This window comes from Pecten maximus, chromosome 15 (genome assembly GCF_902652985.1).
Source record: "Pecten maximus chromosome 15, xPecMax1.1, whole genome shotgun sequence".
NCBI lineage: Eukaryota > Metazoa > Mollusca > Bivalvia > Pectinida > Pectinidae > Pecten > Pecten maximus.
This window is the reverse complement of record NC_047029.1, coordinates 4,741,357-4,766,076: the sequence shown is the minus strand read 5'-3', so window position 1 is coordinate 4,766,076 and position 24,720 is coordinate 4,741,357. Positions and strand designations below refer to the sequence as shown.

Genomic DNA, 24,720 nt, shown 5'->3' with positions numbered 1-24,720 from the left:
CTGAGGACACTACCTTAACACAGTTAGTGGGTCTGAGGACACTACCTTAACACAGTTAGTGGGTCTGATGACACTACCTTAACACATTTAGTGGGTCTGATGACACTACCTTAACACAGTTAGTGGGTCTGATGACACTACCTTAACACAGTTAGTGGGTCTGATGACACTACCTTAACACAGTTAGTGGGTCTGATGACACTACCTTAACATAGTTAGTGGGTCTGATGACACTACCTTAACACAGTTAGTGGGTCTGAGGACACTACCTTAACACAGTTAGTGGGTCTGAGGACACTACCTTAACACAGTTTGTTGGTAAGACTGGTTATAAGGAGATGCTTGGTACAGACGTTTTTCGTTATTTATTTTTATTTTGATTATTTCAAAGGCACGGTTCCAAACAGTGTAAGTCAGAAACATCCAGTCATATCCGCTCACCGTGTTTGTCGACCCTAACTGTAAATCAAGGGGAGACTAATCCTAATGTGCATGTAAGTTACATTTGAATATTTAATAGTAATGATACAGGATGGAAACTGAATAATTTACATAGAATAAAGTTAGATATTTGATTTCTTAGTTATTTGTGTGAGGTGCTATATATAGTTAATCAGATGCCATATAAACAGCCCTGGCGGAATAGTGATGGCTGACTCGTGGCATTTACTTCTTGTATGATTTCCCTTATTCTAACCGTTGAGTTATTGTTCAAAACTCCATTGACGCTGTTGCATTGTTTACCTTTACCCGAGAGTTGACCCCTTACTAGATGTTTTTTGGTTCTGTCCCCTGGGCATGATAAACCATTTGTAGTCTACTCTAGTTTCTACTCTCTGCTTTACGAATATTTTTATAGGCGGTCGTAAGAAGCGATTTCCAGTTTTTCAGTTTAGTATGATCGGAAAGGTTGTCTTGCTACCGGTGACTGTGGTATTTCAGTTTGATGACAGGATAAAACCTACGCCACAAAAAAATTAAATCACCAGATATTGTTATTTCTTTTTTATTAGTATTACATATAGTGGTTAATTTGACATAACATACATACATCAGCTGTCAACAGGGTACACATCATCTACACAGGACGTTTTATTAATTAGTCTTCTCATTCAAAATACAATAAATGTAAACATATTTAAGTATCACAGACAACATGTCATTGATTGTCATGGATTAATTCTGATTAATTCTTAAACTTGCCATGCTTTCCCCCTTACTTTTACTTCATGTTTCTTTAATGTTTTAATCGACCTGTTTTGGAACCAGAAACATTCAGATCTAATGACTGCCATGCAGTTTGAAATATTTCGATACTATGTCGGGGAGTGATAAATAAAGTTAAATGATGTATTAACTTCATCAAGTTCTCTATACAGTATATACAGTCCTCAATCTTAGGAATTAGAAAAAAATAACAATGAATATATTTCGACAAGAGTAATTTGTTTGAACTTGTTTTGCAATTTAAAAGCAAATTACTGAAACCTTCCATAACTAAAATGTACATGGAGGTTAAACTATAACATTATACAGGGTTAACAATACAATTCTCGTAACGTAGTCAAAAAAAAAAACAATGGATACTTGTATTACCTGTTTGATAACCTAATGTCACACGTTATTAACAATGCTCGTGAATAACAATGATATATCCATATGAATACAATGAATACCGACATTACCTGTACCAGGTATATCAATGACATGTCAATATGTTATTATACAGGAATTACATGTGGCAGCAGGTTTTGATACAAATGATTTTCCACAACAAAGTATAACCGAATTGTTAGTTGCTACAATATATTATCATTGTACCGTTGCAGTATTATGTGTTTTATACAAAGACCGTAGAACACAGAAAAAACAAATATTTCTCAATATGTAGATTAAATATACCTATCTCCTCTCACTGTCCACTGACAGCAGAAATCATAATCACAACACGCATGTGGTGAACATAGAATATTTTATATGAATCTCGGGATAAACGTCAGGATGAAATAATATGTCACTATTTTAAACAAAACTTAAATATATCTTTTACCTATTGTGATGTTTTGTGATATTTATCTACATGACCAATCACCAGGAGAGTGTTTCGTGAGTGAGACATCAAATTTATGTCTGAATCATCCACTAAGTAAAAGATGAGTCATTGTAATTCTAAGCATTTTTATCTTCATAATAGCTTCCCTTGAAATTGTCCTTTTTTTCTTCGTCAGTGGAGCGTTCAGAATCACTAGTCATTTCATATTAAATTTGATATTTCTATTGTAGCATTAGTATTTTATATACAAATATACATACACTGTTTCAAGTGAATTGATTTAAACAATTCTACCAGAGACATGTAATGCATAGCGACAAAGCAATGATAGCCAAGAAAATAATACAGATTGATTAACATATTTAAATCATTTGCAATATATACTACTTATTCATTACAATGCAACTTTAATTCTGTATACATGAGATATGATTTGTTCTTATCTTAAACGAAATCTACGAATAAAGGTAACGCGATGCCAAATTCAGAATTCAGTGAGGATAATCTGTCTGTGATCGATTTCATTGTTTGTTCTGTATGTAGGTTGTAGGAGAGTGCACAAGTGTACACTCTAGGGGAGATAATCTATGTTGTAATTCCTTGTGTTTGAAAGACATTTTTGCCTGACGATATATATCGTAAAGAGAGTTCCCCATACCTTTTAATATGGCGATTATTCTGGGTGTCGAACTTTCTATCGTTAGAATTTTGATAGCGTTCAGGTTAAGGTTTTTCGAAACATACGTCAGAATGTTGATATATGCATTAAATTCCGTGATTCTACATTTGACGACACACATACATCATATCTATCCGTGACATCACAACAAAACCTTGATGACATATATATAGCGCCCACTATGAGAATTAAACTGCTAATGTCAGATGAATACAATATTGGCTAAAACAAATGCAATACCAAGCTCTCGTTCGTAATTATGAATCAAATCAAATTTATGATTTAAACTAAAGTTTTAGCTACATATGCAATTAGTAATTACATATAGTCTTTGGGCTAATGTTGTTGCTTTTGGAGTTTTTTTCCCACATTTTCTTGCAAATCAATATCTTTTTCTAAATTGTTCATTCCCCGACAGAGTTTGCATAATAAAAGCTGTCACCTCCAGATGTCTTATACATGCTTTCAATTTCTTCCCGAATTTCCCGGAATGATGGTCGTTTTGTGGGGTTGATGTTCCAGGAGTTGGCCATAATTTTGTAATGACTGTAAGAGAAATATAATATTGTTATAAATAAAGTAGATAGATACATGACTTGGCTGTATATATGTACACTTCGACACATTATTAACCTTCAACTGTCAATCATGGGGTTAACATTCCCCAGTTGACATGATTTTAGATTAATTGATCCCTTGTACCGATTTCCGTAAGATATGTTGACTCTTAAAAGAATGCTCTGAAAGATAAATGTCTATACAAAAACTGTGGGAAAGTTTTATGGTTCACTTAGTGATCTAAACGGCAAATAATCATGTGATCCATAGTCATCGTTCTGGTCATATTTAGAACGTGAGCTATCTGTAGCCGGTGAAAAAACTTATTAAGAACACTTAGTCTAACAATTTCGTAGTTTCTGAAAATGACGATGCTTCGATATTTCCTGTCCCTTATCATAATCAAAATCAGTTCAGTATTAAATCTCAAAGTATAATAATTTGCTTTTAAATAATGAAAATTTCCTTACGTTTGGTCACAATATTCTGGTCGGGTAAGTCTCTCGCCTCTCTTCAACGCACGTGGCAGGTCGGCGGATTTTATGTTGGTATAAGGTGTATCTCCTTAGAAAAGTAAATAAAAATTTCATTAAGATACTGAAATATCTCAAAAAGTATCATTGAAGAGGCGCTTACTGCTTCGTTATAACAGCGTTACGAGTTATCCCCGCCGATCTCATTGTGATATATATATTTTAAACATCTTATCCTAATGCCTCATATAATGATTCCTCTTATATCAAAACCTGGTATCTTTTTTTAATTATTTTACCGAATGAAAAGATCTCCCACATGACAACACCATTCGACCAGACATCGGATTTCTCTGATGCATCAGTTTTGCTCTTGCTCATACATTCCGGAGCTATCCACTTTATTGGGATGCGTTCCTGGAAAACATTAAATTAATGGATTATATTGCGTAAAATAACCTTATTGGGATGGGTTCCTGGAAAACATTAAATGAATGGATTATATTGCGTAAAATAACCTTATTGGGATGGGTTCCTGGAAAACATTAAATGAATGGATTATATTGCGTAAAATAACCTTATTGGGATGGGTTCCTGGAAAACATTAAATGAATGGATTATATTGCGTAAAATAACCTTATTGGGATGGGTTCCTGGAAAACATTAAATGAATGGTTTATATTGCGTAAAATAACCTTATTGGGATGGGTTCCTGGAAAACATTAAATGAATGGATTATATTGCGTAAAATAACCTTATTGGGATGGGTTCCTGGAAAACATTAAATGAATGGATTATATTGCGTAAAATAACCTTATTGGGATGGGTTCCTGGAAAACATTAAATGAATGGATTATATTGCGTAAAATAACCTTATTGGGATGGGTTCCTGGAAAACATTAAATGAATGGATTATATTGCGTAAAATAACCTTATTGGGATGGGTTCCTGGAAAACATTAAATGAATGGATTATATTGCGTAAAATAACCTTATTGGGATGGGTTCCTGGAAAACATTAAATGAATGGATTATATTGCGTAAAATAACCTTGTGTCACTCACACAAGTCATACTGTGTAGATGTGGTTTATCAGCTATCAAATGTTTAAAAACAAGGAGCAACACAATAATTGGTGTGATAGAACTTTATCTTATTATTTAGATTCCTTTATCTTTTATCTTTTCTGTTAATATTTTAGGTGTGAAACAATGGTGCACGCTATTTCAAAGTAAGTTGTAAACTTTAGTTTAACGTTTACATAACATATCGTCAGTACTATGATGAATTGAATAGAAGAGAATATCTGAATATTATACCGGTATAAAAGAAGAAAAACATTTTCGCCATTTATTACATTGCAACGAGAGCATTGTGATATAGAATGAAATATTGATAAAACAAGTTACTGACTTTCCTTTCTCCATCTTCGTCGTCATCGCCATGACGAGGTCCAAACCCGGAGATTTTTGGTTCAAGCTTGTCCGTCAACAATATGTTCCTAGCTGCTAAGCGCATGTGCGTAATCTGACAAGGAACAATAATTAAACAGGTGACATATGAGAATATTACTTTTATTTTATTTATAAAGCTCAAACTTAATTTGATTTCGAATATGTGTACCACTTAACATTCAACAACTTTCTAATTAAAGTAAATTCTCTGGTATCATCTACTGTAGAAACCTTTAATTTCATTGGGGGTAATATGACTAACATATTTGTTAAACATGACCGATATCTGGCATAACATCAATATACAATGTATTGGATTTGTGTTATTGAAAGATATTATCATTCAATAGAATTGTACAATCCTTACATGACTAAAACTCGTTCGCCCAGCTTACTCCGTAAAATATCAATAAACTACTGTACGAATTTTTTTTTAATAACACCTTAAAACAAAAACAAAAATCTATTACACTTTAACAGATCTATCTATCAAATTATGTGTATAAAATAGCATCATATATCAAATTTGTCCGGCTAGCTCGGACCCTTCCTTGGATCCAGAAACCAATGTTATGAATATCCAGATGTTTGGAGCATCAAAATAGACCGAACATATTACAATATAGCATCGGAGGTGTTCTGATCCACTATATTAACACTGACGATATTAGACAATGTTAAAGAACATGAAATGGCAAATATTTGCAAGTGATGAATTGTTGGAATAGTTGAAAACATTATTTAAGTCGAGAATGCCTAAATATTAGTGTCTGAGAAAACAAATTGTAGTTTTATTATCTCGGGCATTTCTTTAATAATGTTATCAGTTTCTGTAAACATTAACAATAATTCTGCTAAATTAATTAAATCAAAGTCATAATCATAAAGTGACAGTAAGGGATATCGAGGAATATCATTTCATCATTTCCTACTTTACCTGAAAAAGTAAAATGATTGATTCGTCAACGTTTCTATATATGTTTATGTTTATAAATTATTTGTGAGGTCAATGCTTGACCTTAACAACCTACCCCTTGACTGGCCAGATATTCCATCCCCTGGACGATGGAATATACAAACCGGAACAGGAAGTCGATGTTTGAGTCAGAAGGAATACCTTTGTTATTTCTAAGCCAGTCTTTTACCGAGCCGTAACCACAATGTTCCAATACCATAACGGGTCCCACTGCAAAATTCGAAGAATATTTGTTTTAACCTATGAGACTTATATAGGTTCCCCAACGAGTGGAGATTGTTTATCATTTTTATCCAACTCGAGTTAGTTAATTTTTTAATTTTGAAAAGACACGAGCTTTAGCGAGTGTCTTTTCAAAATTAGAAAATTGACTAACGAGAGTTGGATAAAAATGATAAACAATCATCACGAGTAGGGGAACTTGTTTATCCCATAACTTCTTTAATTACAAATGTAAGCTAGTCATGTTCAAATTCTCGCAACGTAGCAACTAAATTCCGTGAACCAAATCACTACGCGACAAAATATAGGTCGTTATGAACGAAAGCTTATCATCTATTTTATATGCACGACTCATATCTTCTGTTCTTTATTTGTAAATGATATCATTTTACAAACGAAATATTAGTTTGAAAGTCCTTGTGTCTGTGTAATTTATTAATAGGTAACTTGTTTAAATTACTCCGCTCAAAATATTTGAAGACGACACCGTCATCGCGAAGTCGAACGTCACCGCTGAATATTAGATCTAGACTAATCATTGTCAGATTCAATTATCGGTCCTTTCCTGGATTTCGTAGGTACTGGTTACTAGTTATTGTGATGTTAAATGTTCATTCTGAGATTTATTCATTCAAGACATCGTTCATTTCAACAAATATTTTGGAAACCGAGCTGGAGTGTTGAGCAACAACATAGGTCTACGTAGTTTACGTTTGTCAGTGTGTTTACACGAAATCTCGTCAGTTTACTGACATGAGACAAATGTTCCAAGATGATTTTTATATTTTTGTGTTTGGGATAAATATGTTCGCAATAAAGGTAAGTGGAATGATAAGAAAGTGTTTATTCGTTGTTTTTTTTCTGCTGGTAATAGATCTACCGTACCGAATCTTGCGAATGACACCAAACTAAAAGGGAAGCTGCTTAACAGTTAACGTTAGATGCTGCAACCGTTCCATTGAAATGACTATGATTAGAGACAGCGATTTAACCATTTTGTATTACATTTGTTCATTGTTTTGATAAATCATTCATGGCCATCGGGGTCCACTGCAATCTGGAATCATTATCAAGGGGGGGGGGGGGGGGGGGGGGCAGTTTTGGTTCGCTAACGTTAGGCCTATAATCGATGCAATCCTATAATCGATGCAATATCGTTTCCGTGCGTTGTCTATTTTACCATCATTAAATTATGTTTCGTACGACTCAAACCCCAGATTAATCGACATTTCCATCAGGACATCCTCTCACCCAATTGTGCTAATGTTGAGCACCGACAAATCCACAAAACGCGTCCATGCTGATCTTTTGAAGACAGACGACAAAAAGGGAGAATAACAAAAATAGTCCGTGGTCAAAGGCCAGAGGTTAGCCAATCAGATTTGTTGTAGGTCACAAATGACCAATCGGAGGCTTAGAAAGTGGTTACACACCGCGGTGTGTAAACAAAAACAATAACACACTGCTATGAATTTTATCACGTGCCATATCAGTTGTGAAACAAGCGTAGTTATGGGATAAACTAATATTCGTCATAGATGGTAATGTGTTATAGAAACGTAGCCATCGATTGCGATAACTATAGCTGAAATGTAATAATAAAACCCAACGTAGTGATGTTCTTAAAAGATAAATACACCTAATTTCAAATATGTTATTATTACAAGCTTACTCTTTTCGTCGTTCACAATTGCTCCAATCATTTCCAGGACACAGGAGTGCCGTCCAACTTTTGTACCATAGAAATTGATTTTAGCGTTCATCAAGAGCACATCCTCTGTCGTAAAATCGCCTAAAGAAAAAAAAGCACCCGAGAAAATAAAATCCACTTCAATCGTCAACAGTCAAAAGCAATTTTCATTATATCATAGTTTATCTTCAAATAAAATCAAAAGTTATTCAGTAATCACAAATCAATAACAATGTTCCATGTAAATTCCTCCTTTGGATATAAGTGACCCACGTATGATTGCTTTAATTTTACTATTGATATTTTGTTTTGAAGCCGGTATTACTTTCTTTTTACTAGTGTATTCAGTAGTTTCGACATTTTAAGCTTGATTTCGTGATAGAGTATCTTAGTATTGGTCCATGGTATATAATACTGTTTCCCTGCTTTTGAAAAACACATTAATTAGACCATTCGCCACGGAACATGAAAGCCATTATATAAGTCGACTATCACATGTGGGTTCAAGGTGAATTTATAATTCAACAGAGTAAATTCATTGGGTTTTTAAATCAATACATTATTTAATAATTCCCCCGTCAGTTATGTGTGTTTTCACAATTGGATCTCAATATTCGGTTTCCATCGTCCTTATCAAGATGTTTTCTTCCGTTCTAGTTCTGGCGTCGTCACGTGGTCAGCACGAAAGACGAATTAACCCTTAAATATGTAGATATTGTCAGAACATCTGATTAAGGTATTCTGCGTTCAAATAAACGTGATAAACTTGTTTATCGTACGAAGAAATTAGTATTTTATTTATTAACGTAGAGTAAACAGCTTTAGAAACTGGCATTAATTGACGAAGAGCTAATTATTTGACTACTGTTTTAATCATTTGGACAATGTTTGCCATTTTCGTAAGAATGTTCAACACAACGCACACTTGTCTGTTTCCTAAGTATTGTTTTTTTGGGTAATCGAGTGCTCTTAGACGTTTTAAAGAGCAAGTGTTAATGTTTATACTGTGGTATTGGAACTCTTCAGTGTTTCACGTATCGAAATCGGCAGATATAAAAGAACAAACTTTGATAGACGAAGGCAGTGGATCTTTATTAATTCAGTTAATTATTAACATATGATTTCAAAAGACATAAAGTATGGTCTAGACGTTTTAAATACAAACAAGTTTGCAGATTTGACACCACCGTCCTCGTCGTTGTCATGACAGCCGATCCAATTGCAAGCTGCGATCACGAATGCGCTTAAAAGGAGATAGTTGAAATAGTATGCGCAACATGCTGTTGCACCTAAAACTACATTCATACCTCGTATTGACTTGAGATATGTTTTTCCAGATCTGATCAATTTAAACATAGGAAAACTAACAAAAACACAAATGAAGCCTTCGTGTTAGGCAGTGCAGCAACAACGCGAGAGCCGTAAACAGTGTGACGTCATCGGAATATACAAGTTGCAAAAATGTAAAACAGTGTATATTATACATCAATATACTACTGAGCAACTGAGTGGGGAGCAAAATCAATCCACATGGGATGCCGAAATGATTACATTTTAGCAGGAAGTGGTGTAGGAGATATAACCAGGACTTTCGGTTCGCTTAATGTAGGTCAGTGACTTAGTCCTGGTAGTTGAAACACTCAGCTATACCTAGATGAGCTGCTCATGAACTAAGTTTGAAGTTTCAGTCAGGTAAGTAAACCCTATTGCTGATACTACGTTGGTTGATTTATTGATGGGGCTAAACGTCCTTGTTCCGGTTATAACTGAGTCTAGGACACTACGATATTACGTGTAATGTAACGCACCTTTTAAAGTTTTTGCAACCACTTTCATCTGTCGCCCGAAATGAATCAAACTGGCATCATATATTTTTGCAAACTTTCCGATGACGATAATGTTGTTGAGTGTCAAATCCTCCGGACTAATCATCCATTCTGGGGATTCGTTGAAAGACTGGTTTCCATATATATAAATGTCTTCCTCGTTAAACCCACCAGACTACAATGCAAAGTGTGTATGTTTATAATACATATGTATGTCATTCTTATCGAATCTTCCTACTTTACAAATGCCGCTACTTCTTTTTCGTCCTAGTCTAGAAAGTATACACTACAGTGTATAAAACATTGTCCGTGTGGAGTTTATCATTGGGAGTTGCAAGTAAGAAGCGGCTTAAGAAAAAAAATCAGAAGAGCGTTATGCTCCTTATTACACAATATATTTCATTTAACAGTGCAGGTTTACCTTGTAATGGCTAAGACCATCAAAGCCCCGCCCTCTTTTGATAGTTCTGCGAAAAGTGCGCAAACTCTCTCGACTTCTCTCTTTAACCTTTTGCAGACGTCCAGTCTTATGTAAAAACAGTACAAAGACTACAAAGGCGATAATTAGAACAATGCCTGTTGGATACAAAGAAAGAACAATTCCAAAACAATGTGTAACAGTATTCACAAATTAATCGTTAGTACTTCAACATGTTAAAGTAAACACAAAATTATAACACGATCAAATTATCTTGTACAAGATTAGAAAATACTTGCATAGAACGATCCCGGCTATTCCACCAGCTGTCAGTCCTCCGGATTCAACAAGTCTCTGCTGGAATATTTTCGCGCCTAGATATTACAAGAACATGGATAACTATTGATATATGCCTGTAGTGGTTTATCTGTATAATAATATACAATAAATCACAAATCTCTTTCAGACAAAGTTTATAGTTTAAATGTATTAATTACTTACAATAATCCATACCACGCAGGTTTTGAACGTTCTCAATCTGAAACACAGATAATTACGTAAGTAGAAATTTACTCGAATATTACTGAAGTATGATACTAATAACCAGCATGATTTGCACAATTTTGCATTTCAAGGTCAAAGAAGAATCAATATTATGACTTTAAAAAGTCAAATGTGGTCAAACAAATCTCTCTGCAGCGCACTACAGACAGCTGTGAGCATAGTGGCATGGCTATTATGTCCAATATACGTCATCCACATTACCTCACTAAAACTTAGTTTACTGCATGTTTTGCCGAAATTCAAAACCGGTGTATCAAATTACATGTTAACAGCAAAACTCTTGATCACGTTACTTCAGTTTCATTGTTTATGATTTGATTTATTTTGCTTAACATCCTATTAACAGCCATGGTCATTTAAGGACGTTCCAGGTTTTGGAGATGGAGTAAAGCTGGAGTACCCAGAGAAATTCACTAGCGTACGACCAGTACAGGGCAACTGCCACACGTGGGTTTTGAACTTCTAACCCAGAGGTGGTGGGCTAGTATACAGTGTCAGACTTGTTCCATCATACCAGCGCCGTGTTTGTAAACGTGTCATATATCATTTGATTTGCTATTTAGATAAACATTACATCTCATTTAACTTTATTATATCGATGTCTCTTTTTGTTATGCGTAACATTTTAGTGCGATCCTTTTGTTTTCTTCGTATGAACGACTAAATTTGGATATTCTTTTTTCACTCTTTTTTAGTATTTCCTTCCAAATATGTACATTGGAACCGATTCATTTTCAGTATAAGGAGCTTTTTGGTAGGATAGTTATTCGTTATAAAGTCTAAACAATTTATTTGGTGCTCACTGCTTTATACTGCATAAGGGTGTGGTATTCGCCCGTTTTCTGTATCGTGTGGCCAGGTGGGCCATCACTCTGTCGCGCCCAGATGTGACAATTGTGTATGTATATTATTAAACTATGAATACCAACCATTTTTGGTCACCATCTTTAATTAAAGGGCATAATTGGGTGGCATAGAAATAAAGCAAAACATATCCATGTAATGGTATGCTTTTAAGTGCACTAATGTTTACAACAACAAAAAACTGCGCTTATGAAATAAACCGATAAAGATTGTGACACAATTATATACACAGTATAGTTGTTTACGACAACAAAGCTTCCTAGCTTTGTGTATTGTAAATGGGATATGACGACATGTTATGACTGGTCAAAAACAAAACTATATGCACAAGTTGAATTAACGAAGTGTTATGGAGTAAAATATCCCAATGATGAGGTGCACAACATTTGGACAAATTTGGGAAGTGAAAATCAGTTTTGCAATCAAATTAAAAACTCGCATTAAGCAACAAAAAGTTCTTTGCAGGTGGTACGTAAGAATTTTACCTGCTGCTCGTATTACAATCATAACATTTCTCTTTTTCTTAATGAAATATTTCTAATTTAAATCTCCATTAACACTGCCTCGGTTTTGGTTCTGTCACCAGATCGGGGCATATTGAAATAATTGACATATACATGTAATAAAAATGTCGAACGATTACATTTGCGTCTGATTATCTTCATACTCTTGCCATCTACATTAAAATAAACAAATCAATTCCTCTTTCAAGTTAGGATCGATACGTGCAATTCAATAATTGTAGATATTGTAGTTTTAATTTATTACCACTTACCACAAACTCCGCGGACACATTCAGCATGGCTTGGTTATACACGGTAAGTGTTGTTATGTAGTGGGTTTCGGTATTCTCAATACGGGGCTGGTAGAGAACACAGTGGTCGATATCTAAATGGTACTTTGTAGAAAAGCACTCCCCAGTAGCAATGCAGTAACATTCTCCGGAGAGGTCACAGGCTGACCTCGTCTCCTGTAACAAAGATTTAACACGACATACTTGCCTATTACTCATTTAACAAATATAATGACTTTTTTAAATGTCATGATAAAATTCATGATTTTTACTTTAAAAGCTTGTAAATACGATAAACAAGTAAAATGTCAATGTGTCATTGTGATGTATATATGTATGATACCAAAAGTAGTGGCGTCAATAAAAAATACACTTTAGATGGCACACAAAACAGTGTAGTATCTCAAATTTCTTATTGACTGACATGGCTTGGCGATAACACTCTAGCGCAAGATAACGTTTGTTAATATCACAGCTGAATAAGTACGGTATTGAAAAGCCTTAAATGTTAACATAAACTCTCAAAGATCGTTTCCAATGTTGTGGATAATCATTCCGTATGCAGTTTTGAACCCCCACCCCCGCACAAAGTTTTTTACTTAATTTTTTTTTTATACACTTTTGATGCATAAAAAAATTACTGACATGATATCCGACCAGTCATCAGTGTTTTGGTTTCTTACAGATGTTATTGGAGCACACCATTCTACTGTCTTACATATTCCATTGATGCGAAGTATTGTGACAACTTACAGATATTATTGAAGCAGAAAAGTCTGATTACATACAGATACAATGTAAGCGGTTTTTACTAATTACTTTCAGAGCAACTTACTGTTTTGTCACAGATTTCTTTCATGTCGTGTTTCCTAGCAACTCAAATCCAATATACAGTAGCTACTTTTACAATTTTTGAATATCTTTTGAACATTCTCTTGAAAACAATCTGATATCTAACAGCATATATATGACAAACCTTGCATACCAAGGCTCCTACAAAGTGATGTGTCCATATATCAGCTTTAACACTGTTTAGATGTTACATTCAGGGCAATGTGTCCAAAGATGACGTCTGTAACAAAGCTGATTCTACATGTACTTACATTGACCATGTTTCCAGGCACAGGCAAGTTGTCATGAACTGGTATCTCAATATTCTGAAGTGTTGCATTGTCTATGAATGACCATTTTACCATGGCTATGCCGCTATCACGATCCAGAGTACGAAACTTGACGCTATTGAATAAAAACAGTTCACTGATTGTTATCGTGTGGTTATATTGTAAGTAAATGGTCTGTAATTTGTAAGAACCAGTGGTATGTGAAGTTTGTGCGTTACCTGTACATAATATGTAAGCCTTCTCACCTGGGACTCGTTGGCTCGGTCATTCTTTTTTTAAAATTCAAAAATGGATCTTTTTTATTTATATACATATATATGTTTATTTCTTTAAACGCAAGTTCGACATAGGAAGTAGATGCAGATTTCGGTTGTCGAATGTAATTAGGAAGTATATACTGTTACGAATTACATTAGGAAATAAATGATTGTACTAATAAGATAAATGGTTGACATTGAATGTATGTAGGGTAGGAGAGGTCTGAATTGTTAATAGTTGATGTTGATAATTGTTTTTGATAAAATTAGTGTTGTTAAACATGTGCAAAAAAATGTTTTGAGAGGATCAGAGTAGTGACGATCACCGTGGACATTGGTTCGTATTCCAATTTGGGATTTAAGTATTCAGGAACGAGAGAAGATGATATCAATTATGTAGGAGTGGTGCATTTTCATGACATAAAGATATACATAAATTACCTTTAACAAACAATACCTGATTAGCTTATTTTAGTGTACAAAAGAATGACTTATTGTTGCTTGTTTACTTACGAATTATAGATATGAAATAATATATACCAGTATGAAGAAGGAAGGCGACTATACACCTGTATATACTACTGAGAGGAGAGATAAGTTTTTAATCATATTTTTTCGTCTTATTGACTAAGTGAAATGTTTCTCTTTAAATTTCCTTTCTCTGTACAGAATAGCATAAACATATTGCTATTATGATGCAAACTGTGTTCTTTAATATTATATTAGCATAAAAGCTGAGAGGGTTATGAGCCTGACACCTCACCCGGCTTATTTTAATGACACGGAATGTCAGTGTTTGGTTAATTCTACGAATAATCGTACATTCTAATGGTGGAAATACAAAATTAATACAAATATAATTAACAAATTGTTCTTTACCTGCTAAAAAAATCTTTCTCAATATCTCTTTGAAAAGAACCCACTTCGATAAGTGGTAAAGATGCATCAAAGCATACCATCCCATAATCTGTAGCATTGTTACCGATGATATCATAAGCTCTGACCCAAACAAGTTTGCAATCTCCTTGGTTGACATTTTCCTCGACTGCAGTGGTCTCCGTTAAACTAAGATCCTCCCTCCAGTTCGTCTGAGGGGGCTCGGGGGTAACATCCTTCAGAAAGGTCTCCAATATTAGTTCAAACCTAGAATATACAATACTTGGTAACTAGGGCGAACGTTTCATGTTCGAACTCCAGATGCGTTTATGATAAGAGTTATACATCACAACCAATATGATATTTAAGAGTCTGACGTTCCAATGACTACAAGTAATGGCATATGTAGTGACAGAGATGGTAATAAACGCGATCTTTAGACGCTTTATAGTAGTAAACAGGAACGAGGGGGCCACAGACTCTCGCACATCTATGGCAAAACGTTAAACAACGCGTAGCCGTTTCCATTACTCTTTGATTTTTAACTTTGCCATCTCGTCAGACTATTTTTAAACTAAGTGTCAATAGGATCATGATGGACGAAACATTCTAACAGTCGATCGAGTCTATTATCATATCGGACACTACATATGTCAGTGTTTCTACGCGTCACATTGACGATGAAATCATCGATACGTCACACTCTTGTAGGTTGTGTTGTATAACTCCTATCATATTTACAATACCAACATGAAGAAAGCGCTCCAGAATATTCTGATGTGTTTATTTCTTAAAAGTATATATGAATGTATTCAGGAAACGTATCTAAACATATGTTTAAATGGGAAAAATGTTTCTCCCTGAGTGATTCCATTACGAGGCTTTCTTTAGCTTGTTGTTCAGCTTGTTTACACTGTTGAAGCCTGGATCCGACGCTCTTAACTGTAAGGTTGAGAAAATGAATGATACAACTGCTTGAGAAACGACTGATTATTATTATTAATTATTTTGTTTTGTGCATTTGATTAACAGGGGCGACAAAAATAAAGCAACTGTACTCAGTCACGACGAATATCAGTTCTATTGCAGAACAATCTAAAGTCAGTTAGATCAGTACTTCGTTTCTGTTTTCCGCTTAATTTTGATTTTTTGACAGTATGAAAAGACTAGCATGCTGTCAGTATTTTGACTGGATTTAATACTCTCCTGGTATGGTAACAATGTTGTATTATCTCTGTAAATAAACCAAAAATAAGCATGGATACTTTAACCTGTATGTTGTCGTAACATAAAAATTACGTCAAAATTACGAAAATGTGTTTAATGATAGAAAATATACCGTAATGATGAAATACGCAAACCGGTTTTTTGTTTGTTTTAATAATGGCGGACTGGCAACTAAAGCCACACATCAGAAGCCCAAATTCGAGCAGACCTGTCGCGGAGGCAAAGAAAGCGATTGGCTATAATCACATCATAAACTACGGCGTTTATAGTCAACATTAGTCTGTTAGACAAAACAAATAGATGGGTAAAACGTGAAATTCCAACATGCATTGGTTATGAATCTTCTCGCATTTCTTAAACAAACCTATGCTTTTTCATCCGATAACCGGCACGCGCAGGATTTGCTTCACTTCTATTTTTAGATGTAGTAGGTTTGAAGAAATTAAATGGAGGTAAATATATAAGGGATTATTAAGTTTTACTTGGTACAGTTTTATATTCATAAACAAAAACATAGAGACTTTTTGATATAAGATAGCTGGCACATCACCTAATAATGCCGTTGATGTTTGGTATGCTGTTGCTTGTCCTTTTAGCGGCTGGGTTCCTAAGCTCTGTAGAGATCGCCTTCTGTACTGTGTCCAGGTATTCGTTCTTGAGTTGAGTAGGGTAGTCCCTAACACTGGCCAAGAAGCCGCCTTCCTGGTGAACTTTGTTGACAAAATGGCCGGTCCAGTCAATCTCGATAGACGTTTTTCCTGCAGTGTGCGGTATCTGCCAGTGATAGTTCGATTCTTGAGAGGCGCTTGTTACATGTACAGGACTGGACATTTCCATGGAGATATCCGACGTAGAATCATACAGAAATAACTCGCGGACATATCTGTAATAAGGAATGGGTAAATGATATTATAGAACACGATTATTAATTTATTGTACAGTTGTCCCTTCCATTGGTATACTACAATGTAAATATGAAAATAAAAAGAATGAGCTGTTCCATCCCAATTGTAGTTGTATAGTCAATGAAAAGAACAAAATTACATAAGAAAAATCAATTTTGAAATTGACACAAAACTCTCACATTATTGCCGTTTCATTTAAATTTCTTATTCTAAAATTCCTTAAATATAACCCGTTATTTGGACAAAAGTGTCAGAAAAAAATCCAACAAACAAAAACACCCTAGATCTAATGAAATTTACAACAAAAAACAATATGCATAAAACTTGCCTAACAATATGTATCAAAACCATATAAACCATATCGGGAACAAGTCCTTATAACTTGTATTGAACCTTCCTACAATATTACGAGTTTCTAATATCGTCAAATTTCACTATAGCTTACCTGGTGTTGTTGGCGCGGTCCTTTACGCCGAGTATTGCCGAGTACATCCCCGTTTCATTAGGGGTGACATTATGCTGATGAACGTCGAGGTCGAATGTCCACACATACGTTGGTTTCATTGGATCTTGTTCCAGTAAATAAACACCGCCACCACTCAGTTTGAATACTTCCAGAACATATGAATGTAGACCAGAGAGGCTGTCACCCCATCCAGACCATTTCAGCAAGACTGGGTCCTGTCAAGAGGAAGAAGAGTTCACATGGAGTCATTCCCGTAAGGCACAAAGCAAAGCTTACAAATGGATGATCAGCATGCATTAATAAGAAATACATTGTTGCTGAACAAAACAATTCTTCAAACTACTAACGACAGCTCTTACACGTGGATTAGGTATATCGTTGTTTTGTGGCATAGTTTACTATGTACAATTGATGTAATTGATATCTTCGTAAAAATATGTCTTGTGATTTAGTGTGAACATCCAAGTTTTGCGAAAATCGTCGCAAAAAAAAAACAAAAAAACAACAACATATAAACAAACAAACGTTTGACCTTCACACAGTTCACTCCATTTTCCGTATTATCCTCAATTACAAAGGACCGTTTTCTTCCTTAACATCGTTTTATAATATGGCGTACAACTAGAAGTTACCGAAAGTACAATCTAATGACACTGGTACCTAACCACTGAAAAATACGAAGATAAAAAGTCATGAAAAATATCACTAGTGGTTGGCAATTGTTTTGTTGAAATTGTCGGAAGATTTCTGGTATATTACTATATATGTAACATAAACTTTTGTACAATTTTCAAAGAAGTTGTGGAAACAAGGTTGTCCATCTGTCCGCCTGTCTATGGTCATAATATATTATTTTATATAAAAAAAACTTCTGTGGGTAAAGTTGTGTTTATCTGTCATACAGATATACACACTTTTGTGGCGGATTTTTACATCCCTACTAAAGCGAAATGTAATGTAACTTACTTGTGGGGAAAAAACTTTACTTTGAATTTATGCTCTGTTATGTAATTGTTTTTAACTGTTCTAGAATTATTATTAAAATGTCACTTATGGTGGCCATTTCAATGTCTATATGTATTTTGTTATTTTTAAGTATGAAGAACATAAAAGGCAGCTAATTAATTAGCTTAGTTTACGCTTACAAAAACTTAAGAATAATAAGTTATTGATAAACTTGAGTTTAATATTATTAGTTTGATGTATAATGTAATGAGGCACAAGTTGTTATTTGTTTACTGATTCGCTACAAATGTATGGGTTAAGCATCTTTAACATGAGATTATTTGTAAAAATTATGGGTTAAGCATCTTTATCATGAGAGATTTGTAAACAAAGGGGTACATAATTCTGGTTATTCCGATTGGTCTAAAATCATAGCTCAATGCCACAGCCTTCGGTCCATGCGCTTTCATAAAAAAAAGATAAATCCTTTGTTTACGCCATTTTGATCATCATCAGTTTTTTCATCAATTTAATGCCTGTTCTCAATTTTATTAACCAACCCACTTGCCAACCCATTCAATATACATAACTTTAGTGTTGTGTATAAATGATTTAACTTGTGTTTTAGTTATGGCGGATTTTGCGGATTTTTACATCCCTACTAAGGCGAAATGTGATGTAACTTACTTGTGGGGAAAACACTTTTCTTTGAATTTATGCTTTGTTATGTAATTGTTTTAACTGTTCTAGAATTATTATTAAAATGTCACTTATGGTGGTCATTTCAATGTCGATATGTATTTTGTTATTTCTAAGTTTTAGGAATATAAATTATATTATATAAAAAAAACTTCTACATATCTTAAAATGTAGTCAACACACACTACAGTTGTCCATCCACGCTTATGTCTATCTCTTTGTTGGAGTTAGTTCCCTTTTATTATATTGTAGTCATACCCTTGCATACCCTTGACATTCCTATACTATATCATGTGGTTAAGATTTAAATTCTTATTTCGATAATAATGCATCTTTATATATTAGTGTATGTGGAATTAAGGGAAGATAGCGATAGATACCATTTACAATAAACTTGAACATAACCTAATCAGCGCCTTATATAACGACCTGGTATATATCGACCGTTCGTTAAAGGTTCCAAGCAACTTACTATACAATATAACGACCACCTTTACAACGCCACCAACGAGCGCTCCAGGAATCGGTTTATAAACCAGTTTTTATGGTCAACCGTTTGAGTTGCTTCCCTCTGACAATGATTTACTTAAAATTATACCTTTTAAATGACTGTATTACGATAATGGCATGTCCAGCAATTATCGTATGATTAGGAAGCACGCAACTGGAGTATATTTATGTTTTCTGTGACAAAAGAAATTTCAGAATATCTGAGAGACGATACAAATTTATCTAAAATCCTAATGTCATACTTTTTAAAATTGCATATGCATAGATGTAATTTCATTTAATCGTATGTATTCATAATTACCTCAGTTGTAATAATACAACATAAGCAATGTAAATTTTTAGATATTCTAACAAATATTTCATGAACCACAATGTAAATGGTTTATGTTGATTTTGATAACCGTGTTATGTACACTAATATTTATATATAACAATAAATGAATATAATAATGATAATGTTACTCTGTAGCGAGATCATTTTACGACATTTAATGTACCTATTGTTTACCCATCGACACGTGACATGATATACCTTAGTGATGTCGTTGACGACCTGTAATGGCGGACCTGTATTGACTGTTCCACAGCTGTTGTTACCATAACAACTGTACGGCGGTGTGAAATCAATCTTCAGTCTCAGTTCCTTGAACCCATCTTTACCAATGAATTTTTGAACGGTTTTTGCAGTATTATCGAGTTTGATATATCCGCCACTAGCCACTACAAACTTCATAGTAAATCTAAAAAAATTGTAATTTTAAAATAATTATACGGAGAGTTAATTCCTTCTGTATGTCTTAAAATATCTGAAATGATTCAAATATGCTGTTTTGGAATAAACATATCATTCCCAATATCAGTAATACAGTAAATATTACTAACAAACTCAAGTACAACTATCACTAATGCTGAAATGCTTGCTATCACAATTACTTTAATGAATAATAATCATATTTCCAAGTAAAAGATTTATTTTTTGCAAATTCTAAAGAACACGTCTGTACAAAAATCAACGCAAACTACTGCATAAATATTATCAATGCTAAATTAGACGTCGTAGTTATTACTAATGCTAAATTAGACGCCGTAGTTATTACTATTGCTAAATTAGACGTCGTTGTTATTACTATTGCTAAATTAGACGTCGTTGTTATTACTATTGCTAAATTAGACGTCGTTGTTATTACTAATGCTAAATTAGACGTCGTTGTTATTGTACTATTGCTAAATTAGACGTCGTTGTTATTACTAATGCTAAATTAGACGCCGTAGTTATTACTAATGCTAAATTAGACGTCGTTGTTATTACTAATGCTAAATTAGACGTCGTAGTTATTACTAATGCTAAATTAGACGTTGTTGTTATTACTAATGCTAAATTAGACGTCGAAGTTACTACTATTGCTAAATTAGACGTCGAAGTTACTACTATTGCTAAATTAGACGTCGTTGTTATTACTATTGCTAAATTAGACGTCGTTGTTATTACTAATGCTAAATTAGACGTCGTTGTTATTGTACTATTGCTAAATTAGACGTCGTTGTTATTACTAATGCTAAATTAGACGTCGTTGTTATTACTAATGCTAAATTAGACGTCGTAGTTATTACTAATGCTAAATTAGACGTTGTTGTTATTACTAATGCTAAATTAGACGTCGAAGTTACTACTATTGCTAAATTAGACGTCGTTGTTATTACTATTGCTAAATTAGACGTCGTTGTTATTACTATTGCTAAATTAGACGTCGTTGTTATTACTAATGCTAAATTAGACGTCGTTGTTATTGTACTATTGCTAAATTAGACGTCGTTGTTATTACTAATGCTAAATTAGACGCCGTAGTTATTACTAATGCTAAATTAGACGTCGTTGTTATTACTAATGCTAAATTAGACGTCGTAGTTATTACTAATGCTAAATTAGACGTTGTTGTTATTACTTATGCTAAATTAGACGTCGAAGTTACTACTATTGCTAAATTAGACGTCGAAGTTACTACTATTGCTAAATTAGACGCCGTAGTTATTACTAATGCTAAATTAGACGTCGTTGTTATTACTAATGCTAAATTAGACGTCGTTGTTATTGTACTATTGCTAAATTAGCCACCGTAGTTATTACTAATGCTAAATTAGACGTCGAAGTTACTACTATTGCTAAATTAGACGCCGTAGTTATTACTAATGCTAAATTAGACGCCGTAGTTATTACTAATGCTAAATTAGACGTCGTTGTTATTACTAATGCTAAATTAGACGTCGAAGTTACTACTATTGCTAAATTAAACGTCATAATTATTACTGATGCTAAGGTAAATTAGCGATTACTAAATCAGTTATATCATCGCTAACTAATGTTTCATTACTAACGGTTAATCACTCATATATGCAGTAGCATACCTTATTTGATATTAATAATGCTAAACGAAATAGATATCATTAATGCTAAATTATAAATAATAACTATCATCTATTATTCACTAAAATATTAACTGCTTCATCACTAACTAATGTTTTATTACTAATGGTTAATCACTCATACATGCAGTAGCATACATTGTTGGTATTAGCAATGCTAAACGATATAGATATCATTAATGCTTAATTATAGCTAATAGCTAGCATCTATTATTCACTAAAAATATTTAAAAAAATTATGTAAACTTGACATCAGGAAAACCTTAGCTTACGCGTTGTAGATGCCTATAACAGCTTGTCACAACATGTTATAGATGTAAAACAATTTGAAATTCTACTGGACAATCTTTGGGGGAAATTTAGCCATATTTAGATGCAAATGACATTTTAATTACACCAGAATTACTAAATATTGTAAATTGTTATGGGTATAGAGGTTTACAGCCTGCATCCGTTATCTATCTTATTAAATCGTATTAAATATGGTCAAATAAATATAGTAGCATTAGTATACAGTGGACCCGCGATAATCCGGACGCCGATAGTCCGGAAAACTCGCAGTCCGGACGGAATAGCACGGGAACGGATTTCCGTAACGATTGTATATCTATAAAATATTCAAAAAAAATTCATGTCACTTACACGTCACCGTGGTCCAGGCGATATTCAAAGAAAGGAACGTGTTGAGAACAGCTCACTACTCCTGGTTCTATAGCCTGGGTTGTTGAATGACAGCTGACATTGTCTGTTCGGTTTGCAACGTTGGAATCTGGAAGAAAGCAGGAGAACATATTCATAGTCGGATTGGACGGAATATGTAAAGTCATATGACACGGATAAACTGTCCGTAAAGAATGTAACGTTCGAGCATGGAATAAAACAGAGAAATGTATTCATATTCGGATGAAGGGGTAGTCATAGGTGTTACACAGTTCCTCATAAGTAACTCTGGCTACCCACCTTTTGTTAGAGTGTACGAGATGCTAGCACTCTGGATTCCAAAGGTGTGATTTAACACGTATGACGGTCTTTCAGGAAGTTCCCCGATGTCAAGAAAAGCTTCCATGGCAATGTCAAACCGGTTGAATTTTCCTATGTTGGTCCACCATTCCAGAGTGTCGGTACCGTTGTCAGGGGCGACCACAGTTAACGAGTATATGATATCGTCTTTTTCTTTGTCGTAGAATTCCAAGGAAGCGTTAGCGGTCATCACAGAAGGTTTCCTAGAGACTAATTGACATTTATACACATATTCAGGATTCCTTCTTAATTGCGCGTCTTTCATCATGTTAATTATTTAAATATTAATTCTCTGGCAACATGAATTAAACTGCATCATACAACTGGTTTTTTTGAAGACTCGCCAGAGATGCTAAGGGCTAGAAATGTTCAGAACAGGAGGCGTCAAAACAACTCAAAAAATGTCGAAGGAGGTTTCAAATCTGGATGGATGGTGCAAACTATTCATGATTCAATAAATTTATAAGTTTTGATATTTAATTCCAGGTGAATGTTAAGTATGTGAGCAAATTCTAAACCATGTCACTATTCAAATAGTATCAACCACCTGCAATCTCAAAGGATAGTTAAAAAAAAAAGGCACAAAAAGATAATAGCACCTTTTAATGAATATAGAGATTTACATAACGGTAGAGTCGAAAGGAATAAACCTGCATTATACAGGTGTTTCCTCCTTCCCACACAAATTTCACACTATTAGTGGCCTCCATTATATTTTTACAAAAAACATAAATGATGAACTGGGTCGATTCCACGACCTCGAAAATGTTAAGTCAAATGATGGTTATCTGAGTATGCACATGCTTACAAGAATATGTACTTACTTTCATTGCAATGTGTACTGCTTGTCTCTTCAAATGCATCCGCGCAGATACAGTTGTGTGGGTAAGAACACAATCCAGGGTAGCATGGGAACTGGTGGGAACATTGCGCTGGACCAGAAAAGAGGCAAACTAACAAATAGGTTGATACAGGTTCGCAATGCCGTGACAGCATTAACTTTCTGAACTATAAAAAAGTTGCAAACATTTCATATGTAATCATGGCACTTTGTATCCATCAACATGATGATTTATGGATCGAAGATAACAAATCTCGACCGAGGTGGGTGGCCTCGGCATATATTTGTAATCTCAGCTCCAGAAAGCATCATCTCGATAGAAACAAAGTGTCTTAATTATCTAATTACATTTCAAAGCTTGTCATTGAATTGCACCTTATTCCGTAATATCATTCTCATAAAAACCGTCAATAAGTGATGAAACATCACATTGTACTTTTGCGCAACTTGCCGGAATGCACCTGAAAATTCTGAATTGCTGAAATAAGGCGACGTCAGATTATACTCGCCCGAGCGCGCAATACGATGTATTATCGTTGTCCCAGAGTACACTTCGAAGTTACATGGAATAACTCGTGGTCGGATGTGAACCGAACGGTTTGTGATACAAAACTGAAAACTTATAATATTATATAATATATACACTATGTAGCATCGCAAATAAAACAATATGACTGGATTTATCTATAAATAGCATTAGGACCATTCAATACCAATCAAATATATATATGACCAACCAAGCAGGTATTGTTCCTAAGAGATGGAACTTATACTAAGCCAACAGTGTCGTAGTTGTCGAAATTCATTGCCATATAATGGTTATGATGAGATATTTTACAGATATATATATATAAGTTAGAAGA

The 24,720-nt window shown here is 34.2% G+C and overlaps 1 protein-coding gene across 1 annotated transcript; it reads right to left on the bottom strand.

Moving 5' to 3' along the window:
* Positions 1-990: 990 nt before the first annotated feature.
* On the bottom strand, positions 991-23,206 carry LOC117344105. Its single transcript, XM_033906753.1, has 18 exons — positions 22,957-23,206; positions 22,639-22,765; positions 20,108-20,315; positions 17,401-17,636; positions 16,601-16,933; positions 14,827-15,090; positions 13,673-13,805; positions 12,552-12,746; positions 10,850-10,886; positions 10,648-10,722; positions 10,352-10,506; positions 9,913-10,105; positions 8,087-8,206; positions 6,248-6,402; positions 5,176-5,289; positions 4,063-4,180; positions 3,761-3,854; positions 991-3,278 (listed from the first exon to the last, which is right to left on the bottom strand). The coding sequence occupies exons 1-18, from the start codon at positions 23,204-23,206 to the stop codon at positions 3,137-3,139; spliced, it is 2,949 nt and encodes a 982-aa protein (XP_033762644.1). The 3' UTR covers positions 991-3,136.
* Between the last annotated feature and the right edge of the window lie 1,514 nt (positions 23,207-24,720).